At 45.4% G+C, this 27144-nt stretch overlaps 1 protein-coding gene across 1 annotated transcript in view; it reads left to right on the top strand.

Annotated features, from left to right (window-relative positions):
• Positions 1-425: 425 nt before the first annotated feature.
• Positions 426-27144, top strand: part of NWD2 (NACHT and WD repeat domain containing 2) — a 239909-nt gene continuing 213190 nt past the window's right edge. Inside the window, exon 1 of the mRNA XM_075545004.1 lies at positions 426-576. Coding sequence (XP_075401119.1) covers positions 426-576 — 151 coding nt within the window. The remainder of the gene's footprint in view (positions 577-27144) is intronic.

The raw sequence follows: 27144 nt of genomic DNA, 5'->3' as shown, positions 1-27144 counted from the left end.
GTGTCGTCTCGGCGCCCACTCAATCCCCGCCACCTGGCGGCCCCCTCCTCGCGCGGAAGGCGCGGGCGGGGAGATGGCCGCGGGCTGGGCGGCCGGCGCGGGCGCTTCCCGGCGCAAACGGGCGCCGCGCGCGTAGCTGCCGCCACGCTGACCTCCGGCTCCCGGCGGCGGCGGCGCTGAGCCGGGCGGACGCCCAGAGCGGCAGGCGGCGGCGAGCGGAGCCCGCGGGGCCGTTGGGCCGCTCTCGGTGCGCCGGTGCACGGTGCGCGCCACGGAGCTCGCCGGCGGCGCCTCGGGCTCGGAGCGGCTCTGAGACGCGGGACGGACGCGGCAGTCCCGCGGAGCCGCGGGCGCGAACCCCCAGAGCAGCAGGACGAGGAGGCGGTGGCGCCGGCGCCCGCGCCCGCGGTTCCCCGCAGAGGGCGATGTGGCCGGCCGGAGCGGGCACCAAGCTGCCCTGTCCCCGGGACTCTGCGCTCCGGCGGGCGGCGTTCTCCGGGAACCTCACCGCCCTGCCTTCTCACCTCGTGCCCGCCGGCCGCAGCGTCCGGGTCTTTATCAGCGCTAACCCCGAAGGTAAGCCAGCCCCGCGTCCCGGCTTGCCCAGCCGCCCTTGGGTTCGGCCCCGCCGTGGAGCCGGCGCGGGTGCCCGCTGCACGCCCAGGTGCGCACGGTGCCCTCTGCGCCGGGCTCCTCCAGCTAAGGTGGCAGCTCTTTGGAGCGCGTGGGGATTTCACTGAACCACTTTTACTGGCCCTTTGTGCCATCCCCGCTGCGGGCTGCCATCCGGACACTGCCCTTCTCGCCCCACTAGGTGACTCCCCAGGGTCAAGCTAAGAAACCTCCTGGGAATGAGCAGGGGCGCCTGGAAGCTCCCTCTGTCACCCTTCCCTGTCTCTGAAGAGGTTTCCACAAACGCAAGCCATCGCTCCCCTGCCTCTAGAATGTGCTCTGGTTTCAGGAAGCCAGGGTCCCTGTATTGTCACTTGTCTTGTGCAGGGAGAGCCTGTGGTCCCTTAAGACTTGGCGCTTGCAGGTGGGAAGCTACCTTTTGACTTCCGGAGCTTGATCGTCCTGGTTTAGAACTTGGCATGCTCAACCTGGTTTGTGCTGAAGGCTGGCCACCTACTAGGCGCGCTCCAGAAAAAACTTGTTGATTTAGTGTATTCACAAATCGCAACCCCTGGATGCTGGGCTGTGAATTCGTCGCTTAAAAACTGCGTTTGGGTTCTCATCCAGAATGTGAACTTGCATTCTCAGTAGGGAGGAAAAGTAGCATGTGGTTAGTTGACTAGGATCTGGATAAAACTGCAGAAATTGCTTCATTCTTAAGAAAAAAATTAAGTTTCCTTGTGACAGGACTTTACAGCTGACTGAAATAGAGACTTGAGATCTGATGCCAACTCCCCACCCCCAACCCCTACATTCTAACAAACCTCAGACTAATTTAAAAAGAGAAAGAAAAGGCAGCCAAAAGTTTTTACTCAGTCGTTGATAGAATCCTCATTTGAAACCGCAAAGACCCTGGTTGCTTGTGCAGAACGTTCTAAGAAGACTAACAAAAATAACTTCCTCTTAATTTACCCCTTCAAAGAAAAGTTGTGACCAGGAGACAGAGAATTCAATAGACCACACCCTTTAATTAGTATTGCAAGGACTACATGCTTTTCGAGAGAGCATAGCCCACCTTGTAGAGGACACAGCGCTCTTGGGGAATTTCCTACTTAAGGGACGCTTGGGGGGTTGTTATTGTTAGGTGTCCTAGAGGCAGTTCCAACTCATAAGGATCCTGTGTCCAAGAGCACATAATCCTACCTCTGTCTAGGGGATCCTCTCAAATTCTGGCTGTTTTTAGCTCAAAGGAAACGATAGTGTACTTAAAAAAAATCATTTCATCTTAAGGATGTCTTCTAGAGTTTTTCCTGGATATGAGCAGGGATGGGCTGGGCAGCAGCAGAAGCATGGATTACAAAGTAATAATAATCTCATAGGTGCAGCTTACAGTATTTAAGGAAATCTGCAACCACTTGTTCAATATTGTCAAAATACCGGAAAACATTTTAAAGTGCTTGGGAGAATTGTTAGAAAATGTCTGATTTTCTTTCACATTTTCAATTCCCCTGAGCATAGGAATCTGTCTTCTGAGGAGTGTTTAAAAATGCTCAGGTAAAGACAGCCATATTTTTCTCTCTCTGAACAGTTGCTTCTAAAATATAGTGAAAGTCTGTTAATATCACGGCTGGTTAATTGTCCTTGCTTTAAATTTGAAATGCAGAAGCCACCCTTTGATGACAATAAATTTACATAGAGCCAGCTTAATATTGAATTTCCTAACGTGGGCCAGAATATGTGATGGAGCCAATTCTCTAGTGGCTTGAAATAAAAGCTCTAGCTTGTACTAATCCTGGGGAACCAAGCAGAAGGGAGGGCGCCATGCAGTGACCTGGAACTGTTTGTTCTGAACAGCTTCCACATGGATCTGCAGAGCCCAGAAATATGAAGCTTACCTGGGAAGTTTCAGTGAAGGCAGGGTCTCCGCTTTTATCCAAGTGGGAGAGCCCAAGGGTAGCTGGACAAGGAAAGATGGGGCTGGTCAATTTTTTATTAACGGAACCTGAAACCTTGCCAACATGGTAAATGTTTTGGCCGGAGCCGTCGATTACCTTGGCATGTTATGGATGCACTCAACAAGAAGCAAATGGTTGTGTTTTGGTACAATCCGGTAACAGATTCTTGGCCAATCCTGAAAGAGCCACTCCACTGTCAAATTAAGATAAACATTACCTCATGCTTTCCTTTTGCAAACGGAAATCCAATTGATGCTCTAACTAAAAGCTGCTCTGTGTTGGACTCACAGAAGTACTTGAAGAAGCCAGCCAGGCTCTCACTTAGATGATCTTAATAGGTAGTGCTTTAAAAGGCTTGTGTGGGATTTCTCCTTGAGTAAAACGACAAAAGAAGATAATAGCCCATCTTTTGAATAGGAGAATGACTTCTCATACATTAGCTCATTCATGATTGTCATTCTTCTATCCTCAAAGCAACCCTTGTGAGGTTAGCAGAGCTGGGGGCGGGGGGAGTTGGGGTTCTCCCTCTTTTAAAGATGAGAAAACTGAGGCTGCAAAGGAGGGAAGCTACCGGGCTGAGTTCACGTCGCACTGTGTTAGTGTAGGGGGCAGTGTGCAGGACATCAAAACGTCCCTCTTGGTGCCGCGGCCAGCCTAGGCCACCCTACCAGCCTTGCGTGGTCTCTGACATCCCGCAGTCAAGAGCATAAGCAGGGCATCACCATGTAATGCTTTGAGTGTAAAAGCCAAAGGATGCTGAGTAGCAGAAAGGGAACACGGCTGCCTTGACCCATTTTACGCCCACCAGGAGGTAGCCCTGGGGGCATGCAAGGAAATTTCAAAATGTGCTAGGTACTAATGAACACACATTCCTGTCTGTCAGCGCGTCTGCATCCGACTGGTCCCCACCACATGGTGGGCACTGGGCAAACACTAGTGTGGGGGATGCAGTGGCATTGCCCTAGATTCTCCATCTCCTTCCCAACATAGGCCTCTCACCTGCGGCATCTTCTTTAATCCTTGGAAGTTCTCAAGTCATTCCAACGCTGTCACTCTGCCAGAACAGCACTTACACTGCCTTGGGACAATGATCCTGGAATATGCATAAAATCTCCCCGCCCCCAAGATTAGCCAGCATGTTTCAGTCCAATAAGTAAGACCCCACAGCCCTACCCTGATTCTTAACCAATTTGAGGAAAGGGAAAGCAGAAAAAAGGACCCAAATATTCTTGTGTTACTGATAACAGGACAGCCTGAGCCTCTGAGTTCGAAGCGGTTTTGGAATTCCAGTTATAAATGTTCAAAGAATAAAGTGAGATGTGTATATGTATGCATACACATAATAGATATAATATTCACACATTATTATGTAGGATCAGTGTGAATACCTCCCCATCAAATAAATTCATATTAATTAATGAAATATAACTTTATTCCAAATCAGTGCTATACAAGAGAACTTTCTGGAAATGTCTATCTTGCCCAATATGTTAGCTTTAGTTCTCGTACTGCACCCCAAAATTATATGGGCTTATCTAATACCCAGAAAGGAGCCCTAATAAAACTGGTATAGTACCGACAAAACACACAACACCTCTAGTTTTTATGCTAACCCCCTTCCGCCGCCACATACATACACACACACACACACACACACACACTATCATGACCCAGGTCTACTTTAAAAATTCGACGAGGCCAGAGCATGTACGTTGGTACAGATAAGAGCTCTCAACACACAGAGTCCGGGACATATAAACAAACCCCTCAAGAACAGTAATGGGAGTAGTGATGCCATGAAGCTAGGGATAGGGTGGGGAGAATAGGGGAACTGATAACAGTGATCAATGCATAACACCCACCCACCTACCCCAGTGGACAAACACCAGAAACATGGGTGAAGGGAGACAGCGGACAGTATAAGACATTGAAAATAATTATAATTTATCACGGATTCACAAGAGTGGGAACACTGGGGAGGGGAGGAAGAGAAGCTGATACCACGGGCTCAAGTAAAGACAGTGATGATAGGAACTTATGCACAAATGTGCTTGGTACAATTGATGTATGGATTGTTCTAAGAGCTGTAAGAGCCCCAAATAAAATGATTTTTTTAATGAGTTCAGCTGTTGGTTGAAAAGTCTCCTGTGTGACCTTCCATTCTAACTCATAGCAACCCTGTAAAGTATTCAGGAGGCTGTAAATCTTGACAGGAGCAGATAGCCTCATTATCTCCCATGGATCACTGGTGGGTTTGAACCCCTGAACTTGTGGGTCGCAGTCTAGTGCTTTGCCAACATCACCGCCAGAAACCGTAGGGCAGTTTTAGTCTGTCTTTACAGGGTTATTATGAGTGAGAACTTGGCACAGAGCACCAGCACCCTCCCAGGGATGGTCAGCAGAAAATGGGAGCACATCTTCCTCCCTCTGTAGGGACAGAGCCCGCCCCTGCAAAACTTAAGACCCGGAGAAGCAGAGAAGATGGCAGGATGGAAGGGACAGGCGTTTTATGTTCAGAGTTCTTCTCCAAACGCATCTATTAGGTTAAGACATTTCCTGGAGATAAGAGCAGACTAGCCAAGGTAACTGCACGGCACATATCCCTCCCTCCATATGTAAAGAGACACATGGAGTAAAGAAAAAGAAATGTACCCACTACCTTTGCCCATTGTTCTGCCCACACGGATTCATGCACTGGTAGCCCGTCAAGATCTAGCCTCACTTAGGTTCTTTTTATCTGAGTGTCTGTGGATTCTCTCTCTCTCTCTCTCTCTCTCTCTCTCTCTCTCTCTCTCTCTCTCTCTCTCTCTCTCTCTCTCTCACACACACACACACACACACACACACACACACACACACACCCCTCTTTTCCTAGGCAAGAAATGGAGACATATATCATGAAATTCACATGAAACCTACAGATGGTCTTTGCCAATGATGGCAACTTCCCTACCATGCTGTTTCCATGACTCCTTTAAAAAAAATTCTTTTTAAAACTCAGGGTGGTGGGAGTGGGGGCAGGGAGGGACAGGTAAGCATAGCAAATACACAGCTTAAGTTTTAAAGATGTCTCAGGGACATCTTTAAAAATTAAGCATCAAGGGATTATACAGGCATGGGAATGTATAATAAATGAGTCCTAAAACTCTCCTGGTTGTGTCCTACAAATCCTTGAATGGACATTATTGGAGAGTGAGAGACGAACCGCGATGTGAATGACTCTCAGTTCTACCATGTCACGCTGTGACTGCTTGAGTAAGTTGCTTAGCCTCTTCTTTGTGCATCAGTTTCCCACTCTGGACAGTGAGGACATCATTAGCAACAGTCTCTTAGGATTGCTAACTTACGGGAAACACTTTGGACAGAACCCAAACCCACTGCCATCTAGTCAGTACGGATTCATAGCGACCCTAAAGCACAGGATGGAATTCCCCCTCTGGTTTTCCCAGAGGCAAATTATGTAACTCTTTCAGTATGTAGAACGCGACATCTTCCTACCTAGCTATGGTTGCTGTTATCAGACCAGTCCCTGGAGAATAATACCACGCTTGGTTACATAGAAGGGTGGCTAAAAGCAGGTAGACTCTCAACAAGATGGAATGGCACAGCGGCTTCAACCACGGGGCCAAAGTCAACCAGAATAATTGTGAAGATGGCACAGATCTGAGCAGGGTTAAGGTCACCGAGTCAGAGACGGCACCAACAGGAACAGAGTTGGAATTGGAATTAGAATTGGAATTGTTATTTCCCACTATGGTCTAGACACCGTGAAGGTATGAAGACTCAAGGAAAAAATAAGACATTTCTTCTCCTCCAGGAAGACATCTATAGAGACATTAGTTACAACCCGGTAGCAAGACAGAAACCCCTGCAGATAGTTCAAGGAATTATTCCTAAGTTTTTTTCAGGGCTCCAGGGTGAAAAGTCAGAAGGACTGCTATGATTTCAGGTCACATTTCCAAAGCTTCTGCGCAGAGAGTGATGCTGTAGAAACCCCTGCCGGTATCTCGAGCTCCCTGGTTACTGGATAGTTGACCAGTCTCTGCAAAAAACTCACAGCTGCTAAACCCCATTTATCATCCACCACAGGCGGGGTCCGAAGAGTGTTCTCCACTCTCTGCGCCCTTGAGATCTCATGCCATTGGGTCGCTTTGGCAGAACCAGGCTTGCACTAGGACTTGCAAGCTCCCAGCCCTTACACAAAAAGGAAGGAAATGGTCAGAATTTAGTACTGGACGCAACACCAAGAACCTGAGGAGACAGAGGGACCCTCATTCATTTATGCAACGAATATCATGAAGCTGTTACTCTCTGTGGGGTCATGCTCAAGCTTCCTATGATGCAGCCCTAAACAAAGCAGAGCAGGACTCTGGGCTCACGAATAAAGAGCAAATAGCGCAGAATAGAAAGTATGTTTCTGAGGCCTGGTGGACAAACTCTGTGGCAGTAGCAGTCAAGAGATACTGATGGAAGCCAGCTAGCGAGGAGGGGGTTTGGAGAGGCGCTGGAGGAGCAAATAGAATCCGAAGGTGGAAACTTTTATACCATAATCAAATATGAAGCAAAGTGATGATAAGATCCCCACAGGAATAAACAAAATCTCTGTTATTCTGGGAGCTTTTATCCTTTTGAATGAAATCAGAGCGCATGTCTTCAGGTGATACTATCATGGCCCATTGAAAGCTGTTTTAAGATTGAAAAGACAGCCTGGCTTGGACACTTGGTATACATACAGACTGTAATCATTTTTACATTGTAGCATTGACACCTTTTGAAATTTTAGAAGATGCTTGTTGGTTTGTATTTTATTTCTGATCTAATTTTCTATTGCTATGTAAAAAACTAAGAGTGTGTCATATATATATATATATATATATATACACACACATATGTGGAATTAGTGCTTCCTAAATTATTCTAAAGGCTACCGGGAGACATATATATAAAACATATATATATATATATGTATATATATATATATATATAATTCTTTTGGTTGAGTATTCAGGCAAAGCTTGGATGGATGATTCTTCTCATGGGAAACTGACTAGAGCCACTTACTCAGCTGCATCCAGCTGGTCGCGAGGCTAGACTAGGCTGCACGGGAAAGCCCAGGGGAGTTTCCATCAAATGCCTGGCACTCATAGAGGGGTTTAGGAGAGGAGATGGGTTAATTAGGGTGTGAGGTAGTATCGATGAAGAACACAGCTTTCCCCCAGATCCTGGATGCTTCCTCCCCCCAACTACCATGATCCGAATTCTACCTTGCAGGGCTGGATAGGACAGAGGCTGTACACTGGTGCATATGAGGGTTGGAGGTACAGGGAATCCAGGGTGGATGATACCTTCAGGACCAAGGGTGTGAGGGACGATGCTGGGAGAGTGGAGGGTGAGTGGGTTGGAAAGGGGGAACTGATTACAAGGATCCACATGTGACCTCTTCCCTGGGAGAGGGACAGCAGAGAAGGGGGGAAGGGAGACTCCAGATAGGGCAAGATATGACAAAATAACGATGTATAAATTACCAAGGGCATATGAGGGAGGGGGGAATGGGGAGGGAGGGGGGAAAAAAAAGAGGACCTGATGCAAGGGGCTTAAGTGGAGAGCAAATGCCTTGAGAATGATTGGGGCAGGGAATGTATGGATGTGCTTTATACAATTGATGTATGTATATGTATGGATTGTGGTAAGAGTTGTATGAGTCCCTAATAAAATGTAAAAGAAGAAAAGAGAAAAAAATGATTAGGGCAAAGACTGTACAGATGTGCTTTATACAATTGATGTATGTATATGTATGAACTGTGAAAAGAATTGTATGAGCCCCAATAAATTGTTAAAAAATAAATGCCTGGCACTCTGTGTGCCTCCATGAGGGCACCCTCTCCATCTTTTCTTTCATAGGTTCGAAGTCTAGGCCAGGCTTCATGATAGGGAGCTGGCTTCTTGGAAGGAAATGGAAACTCAGGCCCCATGACGTCTGAGCCCAGACGGCCCAGAATGTCACTTGTGTTGCATGTTGCTATCAGTCCAAGCCATGAGTTAGCCAAGACTTACTGGGTAGGGCAATAGTCCAGCTCTCCGCTGTGAGGAGCGAGCGGGGTACACGTGCAGGGAGGGAAGGATTAGTGCAGTTCCTCTGCCCTTTGTTAAATGAGATTATGCGCCCAAAGTGACTGGTGTAGAACTAGGGCTCAGCAAGCCTTTATCGGTGCTAAGGATGAAGAGGAGGAAACAGAGAAAACGTTGTCGAGTATTTCCAGTAACTCGGTAAATAGCATCCTTTTGCCTCTCCCAAGATCTGTATGTATTGAGGTGGGGACGTTTGTAGATAGGTTGTCTCTATTTGTGATGATAAAGATGATCACGGGGAATCGTTTTGTGCTTCCTAATATTACATCTCAGGATTTCTTTTTTTTAATCATTTTATTGGGGGCTCATACCACTCTTATTGTAATCCATACATACTGTCCACTCTTACACTGGCAGAGATGGGCCCCGGAGACCTTCTTTCATGTGATCCCCCTGTACAATGGGGCTGGGAGGAGAAACCTGGGCTCGTGTTTCCTCTGGCAAGCGCCCAAGGGGAAGAGTGAGGACCAGTAGGGCGTTGCCTGGTTTGTTCTCCCCACCCATTTTCCAAACAGAGCAGTCAGTGAAACCATGGCCCAGCCTCTCCTCCTCACCCCTACACACATCCCGGGAAGAGTCTGTGATAAGGTAAAGAGGGTGCATGGGTCTCGTGCTCCAGAAGATCCCTCCAGATGGGGGAAGAAGAGCTGTTTCATTGAATACTTACTCTTTAATGTCTGTGCACAGTGGGGTCCTTTCATTACCCAGGGCATGCTAAATTTAATTACTTAAATTAGATACCTGTTTATAAATAGCTCAAATTATATTACATCCAAATGTTTAATGTCAAAAAGAGAGACAATGAGGTCTGAGGTGTGACACAGGATAATGAGTACAATGTGCAGGATCAGAGCGCGTCCGAAAGGTAAGTGCTTAGCAGGTCCTCATCATTCTGGAACTAAGGAGCAGGTTTTAAAACGAAGATTTTGAAGTGGATTGATTTGCAGCAATCGGTCACTGAAAGTGGGAAGGCACACTTGCAGACACGTTGTAAAAAGGCACATGATGTCATCCTTACAGAGTAAAGCAAGTGGGGGTGATTAAGCGAGCTGAAAGTTCTTTCCAACTCAAAAATTATGGTGGTTTTGCTGTGAGGAGCAATGATTTAAACAAGCGGATCACTTGTTGGTAGCTGGAAAACATTACATGGGTCTTGAGTTATCATCCTGTAGAATCAGCCTGGAAGAAGAAAGGGTAAGGGGATTAACTTAAAGATAGCCTGGACCACTTCGTCAAAGTTTTGTTTCCCTTGTATTTTTTGTTTACAAATAAATAATAGCAGCAAATTCAAATAGTTTGACTAACAGGAATTCGATAATGGAATTTTGTGATGAAAAGTTAATATGAAAGAATGAAAACCTGTGGCTTTGGATGCAATTTAAAAAGAAGAGTGTCCGCTTCTACCAAAACACTTCCTGGAAATCTTTATTCTGTCTAAAAGATTTCAAAGACATCAATATGGGTGCTCCTGAAGCAAAGAGCAAAGTACAGATGTCAGGTGTCTTGTTCCAAGAGTGATTACGGAACCTAACTCAGAAAGGAGACCACGGCATCAAAGGGGTATCTTCATAATGCCTAATCTAATCCATTACATATAGCCTCATTCAGAGAGATTCTTGCCACCAAATATATTTCCTTCAGATCTTACCCTAAGCATCAGCTGCAATCGTTATTAGCTGCTCATTGTGGACAGCCAAGCTCCTAACTGGTTGGTGAGTTACAAATGGAAGGAAGAGACACACACTGCCTGCCCTCTTTAGTCCTCAGACTCACATGTCGAGGAGGCAGGACAAACACAGTGACCCAAAAGAGAAGCTCCACTGTTGTCAGAGAGGCATTTACATGCTAAGTCTAATTCATTGCAATGATTGGAATCAGGTTGTCATATCAGATATCCCGGTCAGGGCTGAGCTGGCCTGATTTTGCCAAATGGGAAAAACTGAGCTGAGGGTAGCCCGTGGGGAAGGAGCCCAGCTGTCGGGGATGCGAGCAAGTCCAGTTTAGTTTCTAGGATCGGGACTGAGGTCATCCTAAACATTTCCTGGCTGAAAGTACTGTTGGGCCCAACAACTGGGTCCAGCACAAGATATTGCCCCTGAGCTATCAGACAATGACTACAGAGGCCGGGCCACAGGAAGGGTTATTTACTAAGAATCCAGGAATCTAGAATGACGTTTGAGAGAGAAGGAAGTCTGTATTACGACAGTTGCCGAAAATGAGGTGTTCCAAAGAAAGGAAATAGTTTATGAGGAAGCTTTGTGGGGAAATTAGAAGATCATAGAATTTCCCCATGAACTTTTTGAAGCCCCTCTGATATTCCAGAAGGCATGTAAATCTAAATTCTCAATCAGTAGCAGCTGCCTGGAATACTTTGTAGAGACAGATGCAGGGCCACATCCAATCTCGGCGGGAGAGAGAACAGTGATTGATTCCTGGTGTCTTCTGTGGATGAAGAATCATGTACGTTGTATTCCTGCAGTGTATTGGGACTGTGAGCATCGTGGGGCTGTGGAATGGGGCAATGTACGCAGCAAAGAGGGAGAAGGCTTTAGTGGTGGCTTTTATTTTTGGTGGCTGCCGAAAGCAGGACAAGCCAGAGTGAAATAGAAAATAATGGGTACCCCCACCCCAAGCAGGATGAATAACAGTAACGTGGACAAAGGGAGACAATGGACAGTGTAATATATGAAAATTATAAATTATAAAATTATAAAACAAATAATTAAAAATAAATTATAAAATTATAATAAAAATTATAAAACAAGCTGATACCAAGAGCTTAAACAGAAAAAATATTTTTAAATTGATGATGGTAACAGTACAAATGTGCTTGATAAAATGGATGTATGGATTGTTATAAGAGCTGTAAGAGCACCTAACAAAATGATTTATAAATTAAAAAGAAAATTTTAAAATGGGTAAAAAAAATTATCTTTCCCAAATTACAGAACTGGTAGAATCGCCACTTTCTAAACTGTTGTGGGGGGTGTGAAATTGTTAAGTAGACAAGAAATCTATTTAGTGTGAGTTTAGGATCTGCATACTCGTTAGTTGTTATGCAAAATTCAGCCAAAGAGCCCACTAAGTTGGTGATATTCTAGAGAACTCCCCATTAAAACAGAATTCAGACACTACTGAGGCAACTGTGTGATAAAAAGGGATAAAGAAACCCGAGATATCAAATATCACAAAACAGAATTGGCCAAGTATACAAAGGAGACATGAAAGTTTGAAAAAGTGGCTTTCAAACCCAGGTTTTCCATTCATAAATGGAAATAGGAGATATATTTTTAGAAACTCAGAAAACAAAGTCACTGGCACTGAGTCAATTCTGACTCATAGCAACCCTGTAGAAGAAGAATTGCAACGAAAAATAGGAGAATGTGTCTCCCGTTTCTTTCCTCTGTTTCTTTTTACTTTCCTCTTGTCCCACTCTCATGTTCAACCTTCATTCGACTCTCAGTACTTTCTCTCAGCTACACTGCACTTGATCAAGCCCCGTCAAGCATTCTATGCCATCCTCCCCATCGATTTTAGAGCTCTTAGAGCAGCAGTTCTCAACCTGTGGGTCGCGACTCCTTTGGGGGGATCCCTTTGACGGGGTCGCCTGATTCATAACAGTAGCAAAATAGCAGTTATGAAGTAGCAATGAAAATTATTTTATGGTTGGGGTTGCCACAACGTGAACTATATTAAAGGGTCACAGCATTAGGAAGGTTGAAAACCACTGTCTTAGAGGCAAAAGACATTCATAGAGGCATAAATTTAGGCATGCACTGGTGTAAATACATTAATATATGATGATAGGGATATAGGTCTATGTACATATATTTAAATGGCAAGCATTAAAGTAGCAGACAGTCATTGGGTCTCTACTTAAGTCCTCCCTCAATGCAAGAACACTTGTTTTAGTAACCTGGCATGCTGTGATGCTCACCTCTGACATGATTGCTGAAGTAAAAATGGATGCATAAGTAATGTGGTGAAGTAAGCTGATGTTGCCTGGCTATTAAAAGATGTAGCGTCTTGAGTCTTAAAGGTTTGAAGCTAAACAAATGGCCGTCATGGAAGCAACAAAGGCCACTATCCTGTGTGATCACAAGGTGTTAACCAGGTAAGGTATTAGGCATCAGAAGACCCAAAACAAACAAATATATTGATGCAAATGATGAAGGTGAGAGCAGAGACCTAAAGCCCATCTGTAGATAATTGGACATTCCCTCACAGAATGATCACAAGAAAGAATGAGACAGCCAGGGTGCAGCATAGCACCAACAGAACACACATTTCTCTAGTTCTTTAATGCTTCCTCTTCCCCACTCTCATGACCCCAGTTCTGCCTTACAAATCCATAACACATACACGGGTACAGATAAGAGCTCTCAACATATGGAATCCAAGAGAGAGAAATCTCTCAAGAATAGCAATGGGAGTAGAGATACCATTGGAGTAGGGAGGGAGAAAGTGGAACCAACTACAATGATATATAACCACCCCCCTTCCCGGAGGATGAACAACGATGCAGACGAAGGGAGGCAATGGTGATGTAAGATATGAAAATAATAATTTATAATTTATCAGGGGTCTATGAGGGTGGGAGGGTAGAGAAGGGGGGGGGAGAAGGAGCTGATACCAAGGGTTCAAACGAAAGACAATTTTGAAAATTATTACAGCAACATGCACAAATGTGTTCAATACAATTAATGTATGGATTGTTAATAAGAGCGGTAAGAGCCCCAAATAAAATTATTTATTGATAAAAAATAGAACATGAAAAAAATGGGGAAATGTCCAGATCTTCTGTAAAAAGCTTCTATTCAGAAGTATTTATCTGCAAATATAAATGGGGGATGAACACATTCGCAAATTGGTAAATTGATAATTGAGTGAAATCATCACTGGATTAGAGATCTTGTAGGATGTGGGGATTTTACAACTTGGACCCAACATTCTTTGGCACTCCGCCCAAGGAGAGGTCATGTCATGACTATGGCTTCCCTTGATTCTTGGCTCTGTGACTCCTTTAGCCAATAGAATGTCCGTGTGGAACTGTGCCAGTTCCCTGGCTCAGGGCTTAAGATACTAACCATGTCTATATCTATTGCTTGGAGCCCAGTCACTTCCTGGACAGACCCTTGTAGAGAGGAGCCAGCAGAGAATATGAGAGGTTTTGGAGTGAATCTTTACCCGCTAGTTCAGCTGTCCTAGGTAGCCATTGCTGTGGGAAGCAGAGAACAGCATTCCCCAATAAGCCCTGATCTAATTGTGGGTTCAAGGACAAAACAAGTGGTTGTGCTTTATTAAACCACAGATTCTGGTTTCTGGTATATAATTGTGGATCGCTATTGAGGTGGCTCTGAGGGTGACCCTGAGCACAGCTGGTTGAAGCCTATGACCATGCTGGCTCTGTTCAATCACACGATATTCTGTTGTGATTCAAAAAGATCTGATTGACTAGATCTCAGGAGGAAGAGCACTGAGCCTGTCTTCCTCCTCTGTCTTAAGCTGAAAGCACCACTGGATGCTGTTCTCAGTGGGTGAGCCTGCTGACAGTCCAAATACCAGTTGTGTAGCTTCTAAAAATCGTAGCAAAATAGAATCCACCACAGTGTGACACACTAACAGATGGATAGTGCTACACAGTACTTGATAACAGTCCAGAAATAAAGTGAATGCGTTAGAGCAGGGCGCTCACACTTTTTCAGCATGCGCGCTACCTATAATATGATAAAGTCAAGATGATCTACCAACTACAGAAATGCAAAACATATCTTTATTTATTTATTACATTTATTCATAAATGCATGGAGAATCCTTTATATGTACAATGTATGTTTATGTACCTTGCATAACCGCATGAGTCCTTATTGCAAAAAAGAACACAATGAACTATGTACATTTTTTGTCATGACCTGAGTTGACTCTGATGACTGGCACTGAATGGCATGAGCCAGGGATGCATAGTCCGGACAGTAGCTGCTGACCGCCAGCCTCAAGCACACTTCTAAATGATCATCAGTCATGGTGGAATGGTACTTTGACTTAATGATCTTTATGTGAGAAAAGGCTGACTCGCATCAATAAGTAGAGCCAAATAATGCAGCCAAGGAGGGAGCACATTTTCTCATGTTTGGGTGCTTTCCCTCTGCGACTAAGTTCCAGAACTGTTCCTGCGCTCTGGACTTCAGCTGAATGTCAGACTATAGTGTCAAAATGTCCCATTCCGTATGAAAGTGATGCATTTTTGTCTTCTTGCATGGTCCAACTCCTCCATTCATTTTAATACCCTTTCTTATGTTTGAGGAAAAACAAGGTCTCAAAATTGGCAATAACTTAGCTTGTCAGTTTTGCTGCACTTTACGCAGTTGTTTGCACATGTGTTCGACACCTAAGATTGCATCTGATAAACAGGTGGCCATCTAACTAAGAAACGACAAAGCCCACATGGAAGAAGCACACCAGCCTATGCTGAAGACAAAGCAGGTGCATAAGCAAATGCCGTGAAGAAAGCTGATGGTGCCAGGCTGTCAAAAGAGGTAGAATCTGGGGTCCTAATGGCTGGAAGATAAACAAGTGGCCATCTAACTGAGAAACAATAAAGCCCACATGGAAGAAGCACACCAGACTGTGAGATCACAAGGTGTTAAGGGAATCAGGGATCAGGCATAAAAGACAAAAACAAATCATAGTATTGTGAACGAGGGGGGGTGCAGACTGGGGGACTCAGGGCACAACTGTGGGAAATTAGACATCCCCTTGCAGGAGACGAGCCAGTCAGGGTGCAGCATAGCAATGATGAAACATACAACTTTCCTCTAGTTCTTGAATGCTTTCTCCCCACCCACTATTATGATCCCAATTCTACCTTACACATCTGACTGGACCGGAGGATGTACACTGGTACAGACGGAAACTGGAAACACAGGGAATCAAAGACAGATGAACCCCTCAGGACCAGTGGTGAGAGTGGTGATAGCGGGAGGGTGAGGGAGAAATGGGGAACAGATTACAAGGATCTACATATAGCCTCCTCCCTGTGGGACAGATATTGGAGAAGTGGGTGAAGGGAGACATCAGATGTGTGAGATGTGACAAAATAATAATTTATAAATTATCAAGGGTTCATAGGGGAGGGAGGAGTGGGAAGGAAGGGGGAAAATGAGCTGATACCAAGGCCTCAAGTAGAAAGCAACTGTTTTTAGAATGATGATGGCAACATATGTACAAATGTGCTTGACACAATGGATGGATGGTTGGATAGATTGTGATAAGAGTTGTACGAGCCCCCAATAAAATGTTTTTTAATTGCATCTGATTGGCTGTGCTGTAGATCAATTAAGTGACAGGATTGATGATAGGCTTGCATCTATTTTTTTTAATACCCTGCAATCTACTCACACTACATTTGCGATCGACTAGTAGATCATGGTCGACGTATTGAGCACCCCTGCACTATAGACTATAAGCCAAAAACGGATGGCTGTTGAGTCAGTTCTGACTCAGCAACCCTGTAGATCCGAGGGAACCTGCCCTACGGTTTGTTTCTAAGGCTTTCCATTTTTTTTCTCAAAACCATTTTATTGGAGTTCATAGAGATAAGTCATTGCCTTGTTCAGTCACATCACGCAGCATGTACAGTTGCTCCTACAGTCGGCTTCAACACATTCTTTTCCTTCATGAGCTCCTTGACTTCAGCCCTCTTTCACCTCCCCCCCACCACCATCACTGTTCTTCCCAGAAACCCACATTCTGCTTGCTGCCCATCAATCCAGGGCTTCGTGGCTTGAAAAACAGAACAAAAATTCAACATGGTGACCACCAAGGGCATAGCACATCTGAGACAAACCCCAATATGAGCAAACAAAAAATATAGAAAATACTGAAAACCTGATCAGACCTAAAGTGCATCAGAGGGGGGACCACCTGACAAGGTTTTAACTGTTCCTGTCAGATTTCCTTCTTTGCTCTTCTCTCCAATGCACTCTGGTTGGTAACCAGTTTCTTCCCATCCCTCTGTTCTGGATAAAAGGATATCACCAGAGGCTTATTTCCTATGAGATCCCACAAATGTGTCTTGGGCTCCCACTTTCCTCCATAGTAAGACTGTACATGTTTCTCCTTTTTTGGGGGGTTAGGAAAAAAAAGACTATACATTTTTATGGAAGCAGACTGCTAACTTTTTTCTGCTGAGCTGCTGGTGGATTCGAACCACAGGCAATTCAGTTAACAGCCAAGCCATTCACCACTGCATGTAATAACTCTTTTACATTATACATTATAGTGCACACTGCATCTTCGTAGTTCCTATACATTATAGTATATACTGACAAAGTAGATTTTGAGGACTAGATAATGGATCTAAACTCCAGCTCTGGAACACTTAAGATTGTTTATAAGCCAAGGTAAAGTATTTCATTCCCTCGATCTCCTTTTTAAAAAGTGGGGTTAATAATAACTACTTCTCCGAGTTGTTGTGAGAAACAGCTAGAATTCCGAGTCGGAGCAGATAAAGCCTTGCCTGAAAGATGGCAAGGTCTCAGAAATTGCGGGTCATGCTGTGCTAAGTGCCCTGGAGATACAGACTGGAGGGCTTTAAGGGCTACATGGAAATCTGAGGAGAAAGCATCAGGGTTAGAGAGGGAAAATAAATTAACAGTTTGTTTTATAACTCATGGCATTATTCCCAAGTTACATGAGCAAAGTCAGAAAGCATTGTAACAAAATTAAATACTTTTTTACACACAAAAATATCAACATGTGAAGCTTTTGTTTATTGACATAATCTCCATTTAGGTTTAGACACTTGTGAAAGTGATGTTTCCATCTCTCGAATCCATGTTGAGCCCTGGTGGCTTACTGGTTAAGCATGGGGCTGTGATCGGCAAGGTCAGCAGTTTGAAACCACCAGTCACTCCTCAGGAGGAAGACCAAGCTTTCTGCTCCTGTGAAGCGTTATAGTCTCAGAAACTCACAGAGCAGTTTTACACCATCCTTAGGGGTACCAAGAGTCTGCATCCACTAGAAAGAAGGCACTGAGTTTGTGGAGAACCCAATGTTCCCCAAGTGGGCAATACTGGATTCATTGTGGGAAAATTGGGCTATCCAAGTGGGCAATACTGCCCCCTGGGGGAGGCTGCTAGAATTATCCAAAAGGCCTGCAATAGTGACCTACATTTTATCCTGGATTGTGGGCTAGAGTATTCAGGCCCTGAGTAATTTTTTTTTTTTTTTCGAAAGTGGGGGAAGGCCAAGTAAGTTTGGGAAGTTATACTGTAACCCCCCTGAAAGAATTGTACTCTCTGATTTACACCATGTCACAATGCCATTTGGGTACCCTGCATTGACTCAGATGGTGTTCTTTCAAAATGTTCTCTGAGTTTGGGGAACAAAATGAAGTCTTAAAGGACAAGATTGGGGCCCAAGGATGGTGAGGTAAAGTGTCTCAATTAAGTTCTCCTAGGGCAGTTCTGACCATCCTTGAAGAATGAGCGGGTACATTGTCATGATGGAAAAAACATTCCTGGTGCGCCTTCCCTGGCCTTTTCCTCCCCAGTACAGTTTTCCCGTTTTCCTAAGCCTCCTCCCTCAGAGGCCCTTGAGATCTGCACATGTCCTCTGAGAAAAGCTACCAATATGGTCCCTCTGGTTTCCCAAAGAACAGTTGTCATAACCTTCTCAAGTGACCTCTTGACCTTGAAGTGAACTGCCCGGATTTGCCTACCACTGCTTTGACAGGGCATTTTGTAAGGTACCCTAGTACCACGAAGACAAGTGTATGACTAAGGGACTGTCGCTGTAGCCCCCCACTAACCACGGAGACCTGTTTGAAAGGCTGTTGTGTCTTGAATAAGCTTGTGCGTGTTAACTGGAGCCCTGGTGGCAGCATTTCTGACTGACCCTCGGGAACTCACATACGCTTTTTCAGCAACAGGGGACTACTTAAACACCTCGTACATTTCAGGATGTTAATTTAACATACAAAATACCCAAATTATAAGTTATTAAGTTAGTCATCCCAAACTATAAGTTCATACATTTCACCTATAAATAATAGGCACTTGGAAGCAGCATTCAAGAAATGAAATGACATTGCATTGAGAAAAATCCTCTGCAAAAGATCTCTTTAAAGAGCTAGAAAGCAAGATGACACTTTGAAGACTAAAGGCACCCGGCTCCTAGTGTGGTCTTTTCAGCGTCAAGCATGTAAAAGCTAGACAAAGAAGAAAGGTGACAGAGAAGGATTGATGCGTTTGAATTACGGTGTGGGAGAAGAATACGGAATTTATCATGGACTGCCAGAAGAAGCAAATCAGTCTTAGAAGCAACTTACCCGGAATGCCCCTTAGAAGCAAGAGTGGCGAGCCTTCAGCTTGCTCATCAATCACTGGAGTGAGATCATCGGAAGCAAGCAAAACCCCTAATGAGATGGAGGGACACAGCAGGCTCAAATGTATCCAAGATCTTCGAGATGGTGCAGGACCAGACAACGCTTTGTTCTGCTATGCCTGAGGTCACCATTAGTGGGAGCCAACTCTACAGCAACTAGTGTCAATAAATAATAATGAATAAACCTCTTCTAGCTAATTTTCAAATAGATTGGCCAAAAAAGCCAATTTTTCAAATATACGTAGCAATAAGCTTTTTAAAATAAGATATTCACATTATAAAATGTATCATTTTCACCATTTAATATACTAGCTGCTATCTAATTGATTCTACCTTATAATCCTCCTGCAAGACAGAGTAGAACAGCCCCAAAGTTTGGAATTTCCAAGGTTATAAATCTTTACAGAAGTAGACTACTACATCCTTATGAAGTGCCTGGTAGGTTTGAACTAACAACCTCAAGCTCAGCAGCTGAGCACTTTAACCACTCCACCTCCAGGGTTCCTGACTACTTAACATAAGATGTGCTAAAAATTTATACTAAAAGTCATTTCTTTCACACGTAAAAGAATCTCTTCAATATTACTTTAGGTTGTTGTAAAGTTTCACGTGTTATTTTTCCAGTTCTTGATAGTGACTTAGACCTTGGTGTACAGTATGATTTCACAGATGTTCCGAGAGCATGAGGTGCCAGCACTTAAACAGGGAGAAATACCCCTGATGAAACATGAGCCCCCACGCCTGTATGACTGAACAGCCACGTAAAGCCATGACAGATGCGGCCATTGCTAAGTGGTTACTCAGATAGGATGACCCACCTCTTTGCATAAGTGGACAGTTGGGTTTTTGTAAGCCAAAGTATATTGATAAAATAATTATAGGTGCCTTCACAGGGTTTGAAATTGGAGTGAAGGAGGGCAGACAGAGGGTGTGAAAAGAAGGGAGAAGACTCTGGAGTGAGTCGAAGCACTGACCCAGGGTAGGCAGATAAATTGGAATCTAGAAAGTTTCGATGAGTCCATGGATTCTGCTTGCACATAAGAGAGTAGAGTGGAAGGAGAGAGAAGGCGGTGGATGCCAGGAGTTTGGAATGGGAGTGCGTTGGGTTCCCCCCTGGAGTTTGCTGCTCCTTGAAGCTTGGAGCTTGGATGATGTCCCACCCAAGAGAAGGTCCCTGGTGGTGCACTGGGTTCAGCAGTGGGTTGCGATGTTGCTATCACAAAAGGTTGCGTGCTTCGGAGCCACCAGCTTCTCTGCTGAAGGACAAGGCAGTTCCTTCTTTACAGACTGACATCTCCAGGAGTCCTGTGGAGCAGGAGTGGATGCCCAGTGAGAGTGACTGAGCCAAGGGGCTGGAGGGAAGACGGGTGGGGGTAGGTGACAGGGAGGGAAAGCGGATCTTGGAGTGAATGGTGAATTGGGAGCTGGGAGGGAGCACTTGAATGGGTTGTGGTTGCACAACTTTGGAGGCAATTTAACCGTGGGAGGGGGGATTGCGCTGAAAAAGATTGACGTGGGAGTGATTGTACAATTCTCCTCGATATGATTGAACGATTGAACTATGATATATAAATTACTTGCCAATAAAACTGTTGGGAGAAAAAGCACAGTAACTGATGGACAAAAGTAAGAAGAAGCCCTGTGAGCAGTTCTGTTCAGCCCTCGAGGGTCACCTGAGTCAGCATCATCTCAGGGGCGCTGAGTGGCTCTGGGACCGGCAGGGCCGGGAGGGCCGTGAGAGTCAGCTCTGGGCTCAGGGAGGCAACAAGCCCACGCTCCCACCTAGGCTGCTCTGATTATCCTAGGAAGAGGAAATGGAGGGTTTAGTTAAATGCTTGGGTTCTTTCTCCGAGATTGTTCTTTTGTTCATTTGAAACTTATTCAATGGTTTTTATATTCATAGCCTAATTGTTTCCTTTTCTTTTGCCATACCTTGTCTCCCTTTGAAAAATTATAGTCTTTCTCAACTATGTCAAAGGGGAAAAAGGGATCTCTACTTCTGCTGAAACCACCACCTCAGGTCAAAGCAGCCCTCGTCTGTTCTGGAGGTAGCCAGTGGGTGTGCAAACACGGCTCCCCCTGTGAGCCTCCTCTTGACTTCTCAGTGTGTGTACAGATTGTCTCTCCACAAGCTTCAGCTCTGGCTGGGAACTGGCAGCTCAGATTTCCATGTCAGGGGTTTCATTTGATACTGGAGTTCTAAGAATCAGAAACCTAGATTCAGCACTGCCAAAAGGTTGACCTGCTGTGTGACCTGGGACCAGTTCTAAGACTCTACATCTCACGAAAATCCTTGGCTTTCGGAGTTGTGAAGGTCAACTCTAGTGGTGTTACACAAATGGGAACCCCTCCTGGAAGCCTGCAGCTGGACCCAGAAACACCAGTGGTCATGAAGCTGGCACAGGCCTGGCCACGCTCCCCCCATGAATCAGAGCTGAGTCAAAGGCAGCTGGCTCCAACAACTATGGACACTGTGTGATGTCTCTTTTCTTAAAACTCTTCAGAATACACAGGAGAGACGTAAACTGCCTCATAATCCAATATGATGTAATTCCACAAGTAGGTACTCAGGAAATGCTAGTTGAATTGTAAAAGCCTTCAGAGAAAGGCAAATGAGGAGGAAGAACTGGCCTGCGTGGGGTTTTCCTCCCACTGAGCTTCATCGCCATTCCTGCAGAATCTATGTCAACAGGGCCAACCAACCTGGTCCGCAAGCTCCAGCCCTTCAAGCCCTGTCTGTTCTCTCCAGTCTCAGCTGAACTGACAGTCAGCCAATGCCAGGCTAGTCAGATGCTTCCTTGTCTGTAGGCCTCCCTTACCTCAGGTGGGTGGAAACTAAATCCCCCTAGGAGTGATGGAGAGTGTCAACCTGAAGTCACTTTCCCCTGAGGCCAGAGTCTTAACCACCAATAATCCATCATTATAGCCGCTAACCCTTTGCCATCGAGTTGATTCCAACTCAATTATCCCATGTATATCACAGTCAAACTATGTCCTATAGGCTTTTCAACAGCTAGTTGCCAGGAATTTCTTCTGAGATTCATCTGGTTGTATTCAAACATCCAACTTTTGGTTGTAGATGAACACATTTAGTTAATGATTTGTACCATCCAGGGATCCACTCCAGAGATATAGCGCTCCCACTTTCTGTTGTAGCCCCTGGAGCGACTGGGGGTCTGAATGGGGACTGAGTGATTAAGAGAGAAGAGATTTCTTCTAGGGTCTATACCAGTGGTTGTCAACCTTCCTAATGCTGCAACCCTTTAAGACAGCTCCTCATGTTGTGGTGACCCCCCAACCAGAAAATTATTTTTGTTGCTACTTCACTGAAATTTTGCTACTGTTATGAATCGGGCAACCCCTGTGAAAAAGTCGTTCAACCCCCAAAGGGGTCGTGACCCACACGTTGAGACCACTGGTCTAGACGAAGCAGTGCATTTCTCTCCCAAACAAAGCAAGGAAGGCCATAATTGTAGGCTAGTTGCGTGATAAGGAGCCCTGGTGATGCTGTTGGGTAAGCTTTCGTCAACGGTTCAAAACCACCAGCTGCTCCATGGGAGAATAATGAGGCTATCTGATCCTTTAAAGATTGATAGCCTCAGAAAGCCTGGGCAGTATCTGTCTGTCTATCTATCTATCTATCGCTCTAGCACACACGCACACACCCACACCCACACACACACACATATGCACGCACTGTAACTTTAGGAAATAAGAGCCGGGCCCTGGCTGTCACATTTGTATGGGAAGTTCATTTTGTGCTCTGTCAGGCTTGTATGCATCCTTTGTAAGCTGGAGCATGTTGAAGATCCTCACCAGAGAGCTTTCTCCGCACTTTCTGGTACCACTGTGTGTTGCCACGCCTTTGTCCTCATGTCTTATCCTGAGGTAGTGAAGGGGTACAAAAGGGACACTTCCGGTTTGGGCACTGGCTCCGGTAGTCTGGACAGGGGCATTCTCTTTGGATCTCTCTTTGCTCCCTTGTCGAATGAGATGGTGAGAAAGCAGGACCTCTGGGCCCTTCTGACTACAGCATTGCCTCATTTCACTTCTTGGGAAATCCCATTTTGTTTACAGAGAGGAACTTTGGGGTATAGCTCTTTTCCCTAACTTTTTGAATGAGTCTAGTCGTTCATCTGAAAAAGAGTCACGATAACACCTATCTTTCTTGCCTCAGAAGATTGCTGTGATGTCACAATTTTACCGTTGAAACAGGGTTTGGGAATGCAATGTGCTACATCAGTGTAAACTACTGTTCTGGAATGTTGAGCTGTAACAACAGTGAGAAACATCGGCTGTAGGAGCGCCTTCTCAGCAGTCACCGTTACAGCTGAGGGAAGGAGAAGGATTGTTAGCCTAAAGCACAACTTCCCAAGGTCTTTACACACACACACGCACGCACACACGTTACAGTGTGTGTGGTTTGACTCTCGAATAGAAGGTGTTGTAACTCCCAGTCCTAACTTGTGTGGGGTAGCCATTATGTGTACATGCAATACAGAAGATGCACAATGACCCGCGAAGGAGCGATTAATAGACCAGGCTCTGGAATTGGAAACCCTTGGGACTGAGACAGACTGCATGCCATTTCTTGACTTGGCCTTATTAAGAAGTTACTTAATTTCTCGAAGCTTAGGTTTTATCTGTAATATTGAAATAATCATAGATTACGTAGGAGGTTTAGATGACAGAGAATGGACACTTGCGGGGATAGGTTAGTATAAGAGCCAAGGGAATAAGCAAAAAAGACCTCAAGAGCTACAAGTACACCTCAATGAGAGGGAAATGCTACATGCCCTCAGAGTTAACGAAACAAAGACCACTCAGCTAAGGAGACTGAGGTTTCTCAAAGTCAGAGTTATGGGAACAGAAGAAACAAGGGGAGGAGACAGCTCGGCCTCCACATGGAGTCCAGCGACTCCTGCTGGCTGCCGCTGGCAGACTGTGTGGACCTGCCCCGAAGGACCAGACACTGCACACCTGTTCTCCCTTCACCGCTGGCTAGCAGCCCTGGCAGCTGCTGCCATGTACCCTCTGCTGCACCCACGTATCTGCACCTTGGGAACCCATTGAGACCCCTTTCAGAGCATCTCACTCTTCCTCCCGCTCCAGGAGAAGCCCATCTGCAGAGACAATGGCTGGCTTGGCAGTCTTGGGGTTATAGTGGGAGAGGTTGGAGGAAATTGGGAGCTAATAGTAATGACTACAAAAATGAAGAAAATGTTCCAAAATTGGCTGTGATGATTGCACAATTCATCTTAATTCTGTTCAAACCATTGAATTGTATGATATGCGAGTTACATGCCACTCACATTCTTAAATAAACACTAAAATAGATCAATGAACACTAGCTGTAAACAAATAAGTGAAAATAAAGCTTATAAAATGCTTAGCACAATTCCTGGCACCTCATGAACTCTCACTAAATACAAACTACACTTCCAACCAGTTTTATCCTCCACTCTATTATCGCTTCATCTCAGAGATGCCGGCAAGCTGGGCTTTCACAAAGTTGAGTCTGCTTGTTGCCCCCTTGCCTTCCCACCCCCGATACTCTGAATCAGATTTGACATCTGGACACATTTCCAGGTGATCCGTGTGTATGCTTCAGTATAAAAATCCCTTGGAGAGTTATCAGAATCACCGTGGGGGTTGCTACACTGTGGGTTCTGATCTAGTGTATGGGGTTGGAAAGGCAGAGTCCCCGCAGGATAAAGATTTTCCTCATTTCTTCATCGAGGGAATGTATGAGGGGCGTCAAGCAGTTCATGGAAAAATGGAAGGAAAAAACATGGAACTTTGATGCATATTTTGAAGACCCCGTTGTAGTCATTCATCGATTCCACCCATTTTAAAAAGTGGTTCTAAGAAGAGTCTCAGCAGATTCCATCGTATGTCCAGCATCTTTGGAGAAGGGTTTAGCAACATTGATTTGGGTGTGTATGTGATGATTGGCTTGTTGGCCTGAATCTTTCATTTCCAGAAGTTCAGCAACCCCTTCCATGCCCCAGTGAAAGGCAGTAAGACGTGTAGCCCGGCCTGTACCGCCTATGGCTGCCCAGGCCCTCGAGAATGAAATGGATGGATAAGAGCCATGGTGATTTGGTCTGTAGAGGCAGCAGGTAGAATAAAGACTCTCCCGAAGAGAGGATGCCTTTTCACATGCAACATAGATTGATGAAAGCATTGTGTGTGTGTGTGTGTGTGTGTGTGTGTGTTTTAATCATTTCATACAACTCATCACAATCCATACATACATCAATTGTGTAAAGCACATCTATACATTAATTGCTCTCATCATTTTCAAAACATTTGCTCTCCACTAAAGCCCCTGGCATCATGTCTTTAATGCCCCTGCTCCCCCTCCCTCATGAGCCCTTGATAATTTATAAATTATTACTTTGTCCTATCTTGCCCAATGTCTCCCTTCACCCACTTTTCTGTTGTCCATCCCCCAGGAAGGAGGTCAGATGTAGATCCTTGTAATCAGTTCCCTCTACCCTCCCAGTGTTGCCACTCTCACCTCTGGTCCTGAAGGGATCATCCACCCTGGATTCCCTGTGTTTCCAGTTCCTATCTGCACCAGTGTACATCCTCTGGTCTAGCCAGACTTGCAAGGTAGAATTCGGATCATGATAGTGGGGGGGGCAGGGGGGAAAGCATTTAGGAACTAGAGGAAAGTTGTATTTTTCACCATTGCTACATCGCACCTTGACTGGCTTGTCTCCTCCCCGAGACCCCTCTGCAAGGGGATCTCCATGGCCTACAAAAGGGCTTTGGGTCTCCAGGCATCATCAGAACAAAAAGGTCTTCCCACAGTGGACGGAAGCATTTTTAATGGACACGGATCTGGATCTGGAAAGGAGAGCTGGACTTTCTATGATAACATCTTCTGATACAACTTTTAACTGAAGCTCCCAGGAAGCCGGCCAGAAATGCTGCGCAGGGGAGAAACTACGGCAACGACAGCAATTGGGAGCCCGTGATAAAGGTGGCGGCAGCGTGGCTCTGGGATGGGTGAGAATCTGCAACAGAACCCCTGGCAAGCACCTCTTGGGACTTCCTGCAGCCCCGTCCCAGCAGCTGCGGCGTGACCCCAGCCAGGAGCAACCAGGGGCTGCTATTGTACCTTACATAGCTGCTGTGGTTCCAAGACAATGTATATGTGTCATTGTTGTTCCCTGCAACGGACTTGGCCCTGAATCCATCGTGGCCTCGTGCACTACAGAAGGAAAGGCTGCCTAGTTATATGCCATCCGGGGATCCGTTTTTGATCTGGCCTTTGTGGTCCATGAGGTTTTCATTGGGTAACTTTCAAAAATAAACAGCAAGGCATTTCTTCCTAGCCCATTTTAGCCTGAGCCCTGTTCAGCATCATGGTAACATGCAAACCCTGACAGGTAGTGGCTGTACATGACATGCACTGACTGAGAATAGAACCTGGGTCTCCTGCATGGGAGGTATAAGAAGTCTAGCACTGAGGCTCCGGGTGTGAGGCCTTCTCACGAGGCTAAAGAAGGACAGGGTGGAGTTGCATTCTGTTGCACATAAGGCTGCTTTTGAGTCAGAGCCAACTCGGTGACACCGGAAAGCAACAACAAGTAGCAGGGAGCCGAACTCCAGTGGTGGCAGGAGAATGGAGCACTCCCTGGGGAGGGCACAGGCGCCCTGGGTTTCTGAGCAGCCCCCTAGGGGACGGAGACTCTAACAGCAGTTGTTAGGACTTTTCATTCACTCTTGTATCCTTTCAAAGAGCACTGCCTGCCTGCCTTGGGGCTAGTCCCCACTTTCCCTGTCTCCATCTGGTTTGGAAGTGGAGGAAGCACTTTTGACGGTGTCAGCAGTAAGAAAGAATTAGGTGAGTCTTGGCTCTGGAAGAGAGTGTTGGGTCTGGTACCTGGAGCCTGCCTGCTTTGTTAGCAGTATGACATCATCTCAGCCTTGTTTTCCTCATCGGTGGAATGGTGTTGACAGTCTTACTCGATCTGTGAGGTTCCCATGGTAATTGCTATGTGTGGAAAGCACTTAGTGTTGTACCTGGTAGACAAACACCCATGACAAT

The sequence above is a fragment of the Tenrec ecaudatus genome, chromosome 3, assembly GCF_050624435.1.
Source record: "Tenrec ecaudatus isolate mTenEca1 chromosome 3, mTenEca1.hap1, whole genome shotgun sequence".
Lineage (NCBI taxonomy): Eukaryota > Metazoa > Chordata > Mammalia > Afrosoricida > Tenrecidae > Tenrec > Tenrec ecaudatus.
The sequence above is the reverse complement of the archived record's forward strand: the minus strand, read 5'-3'. Positions and strand labels throughout refer to the sequence as shown.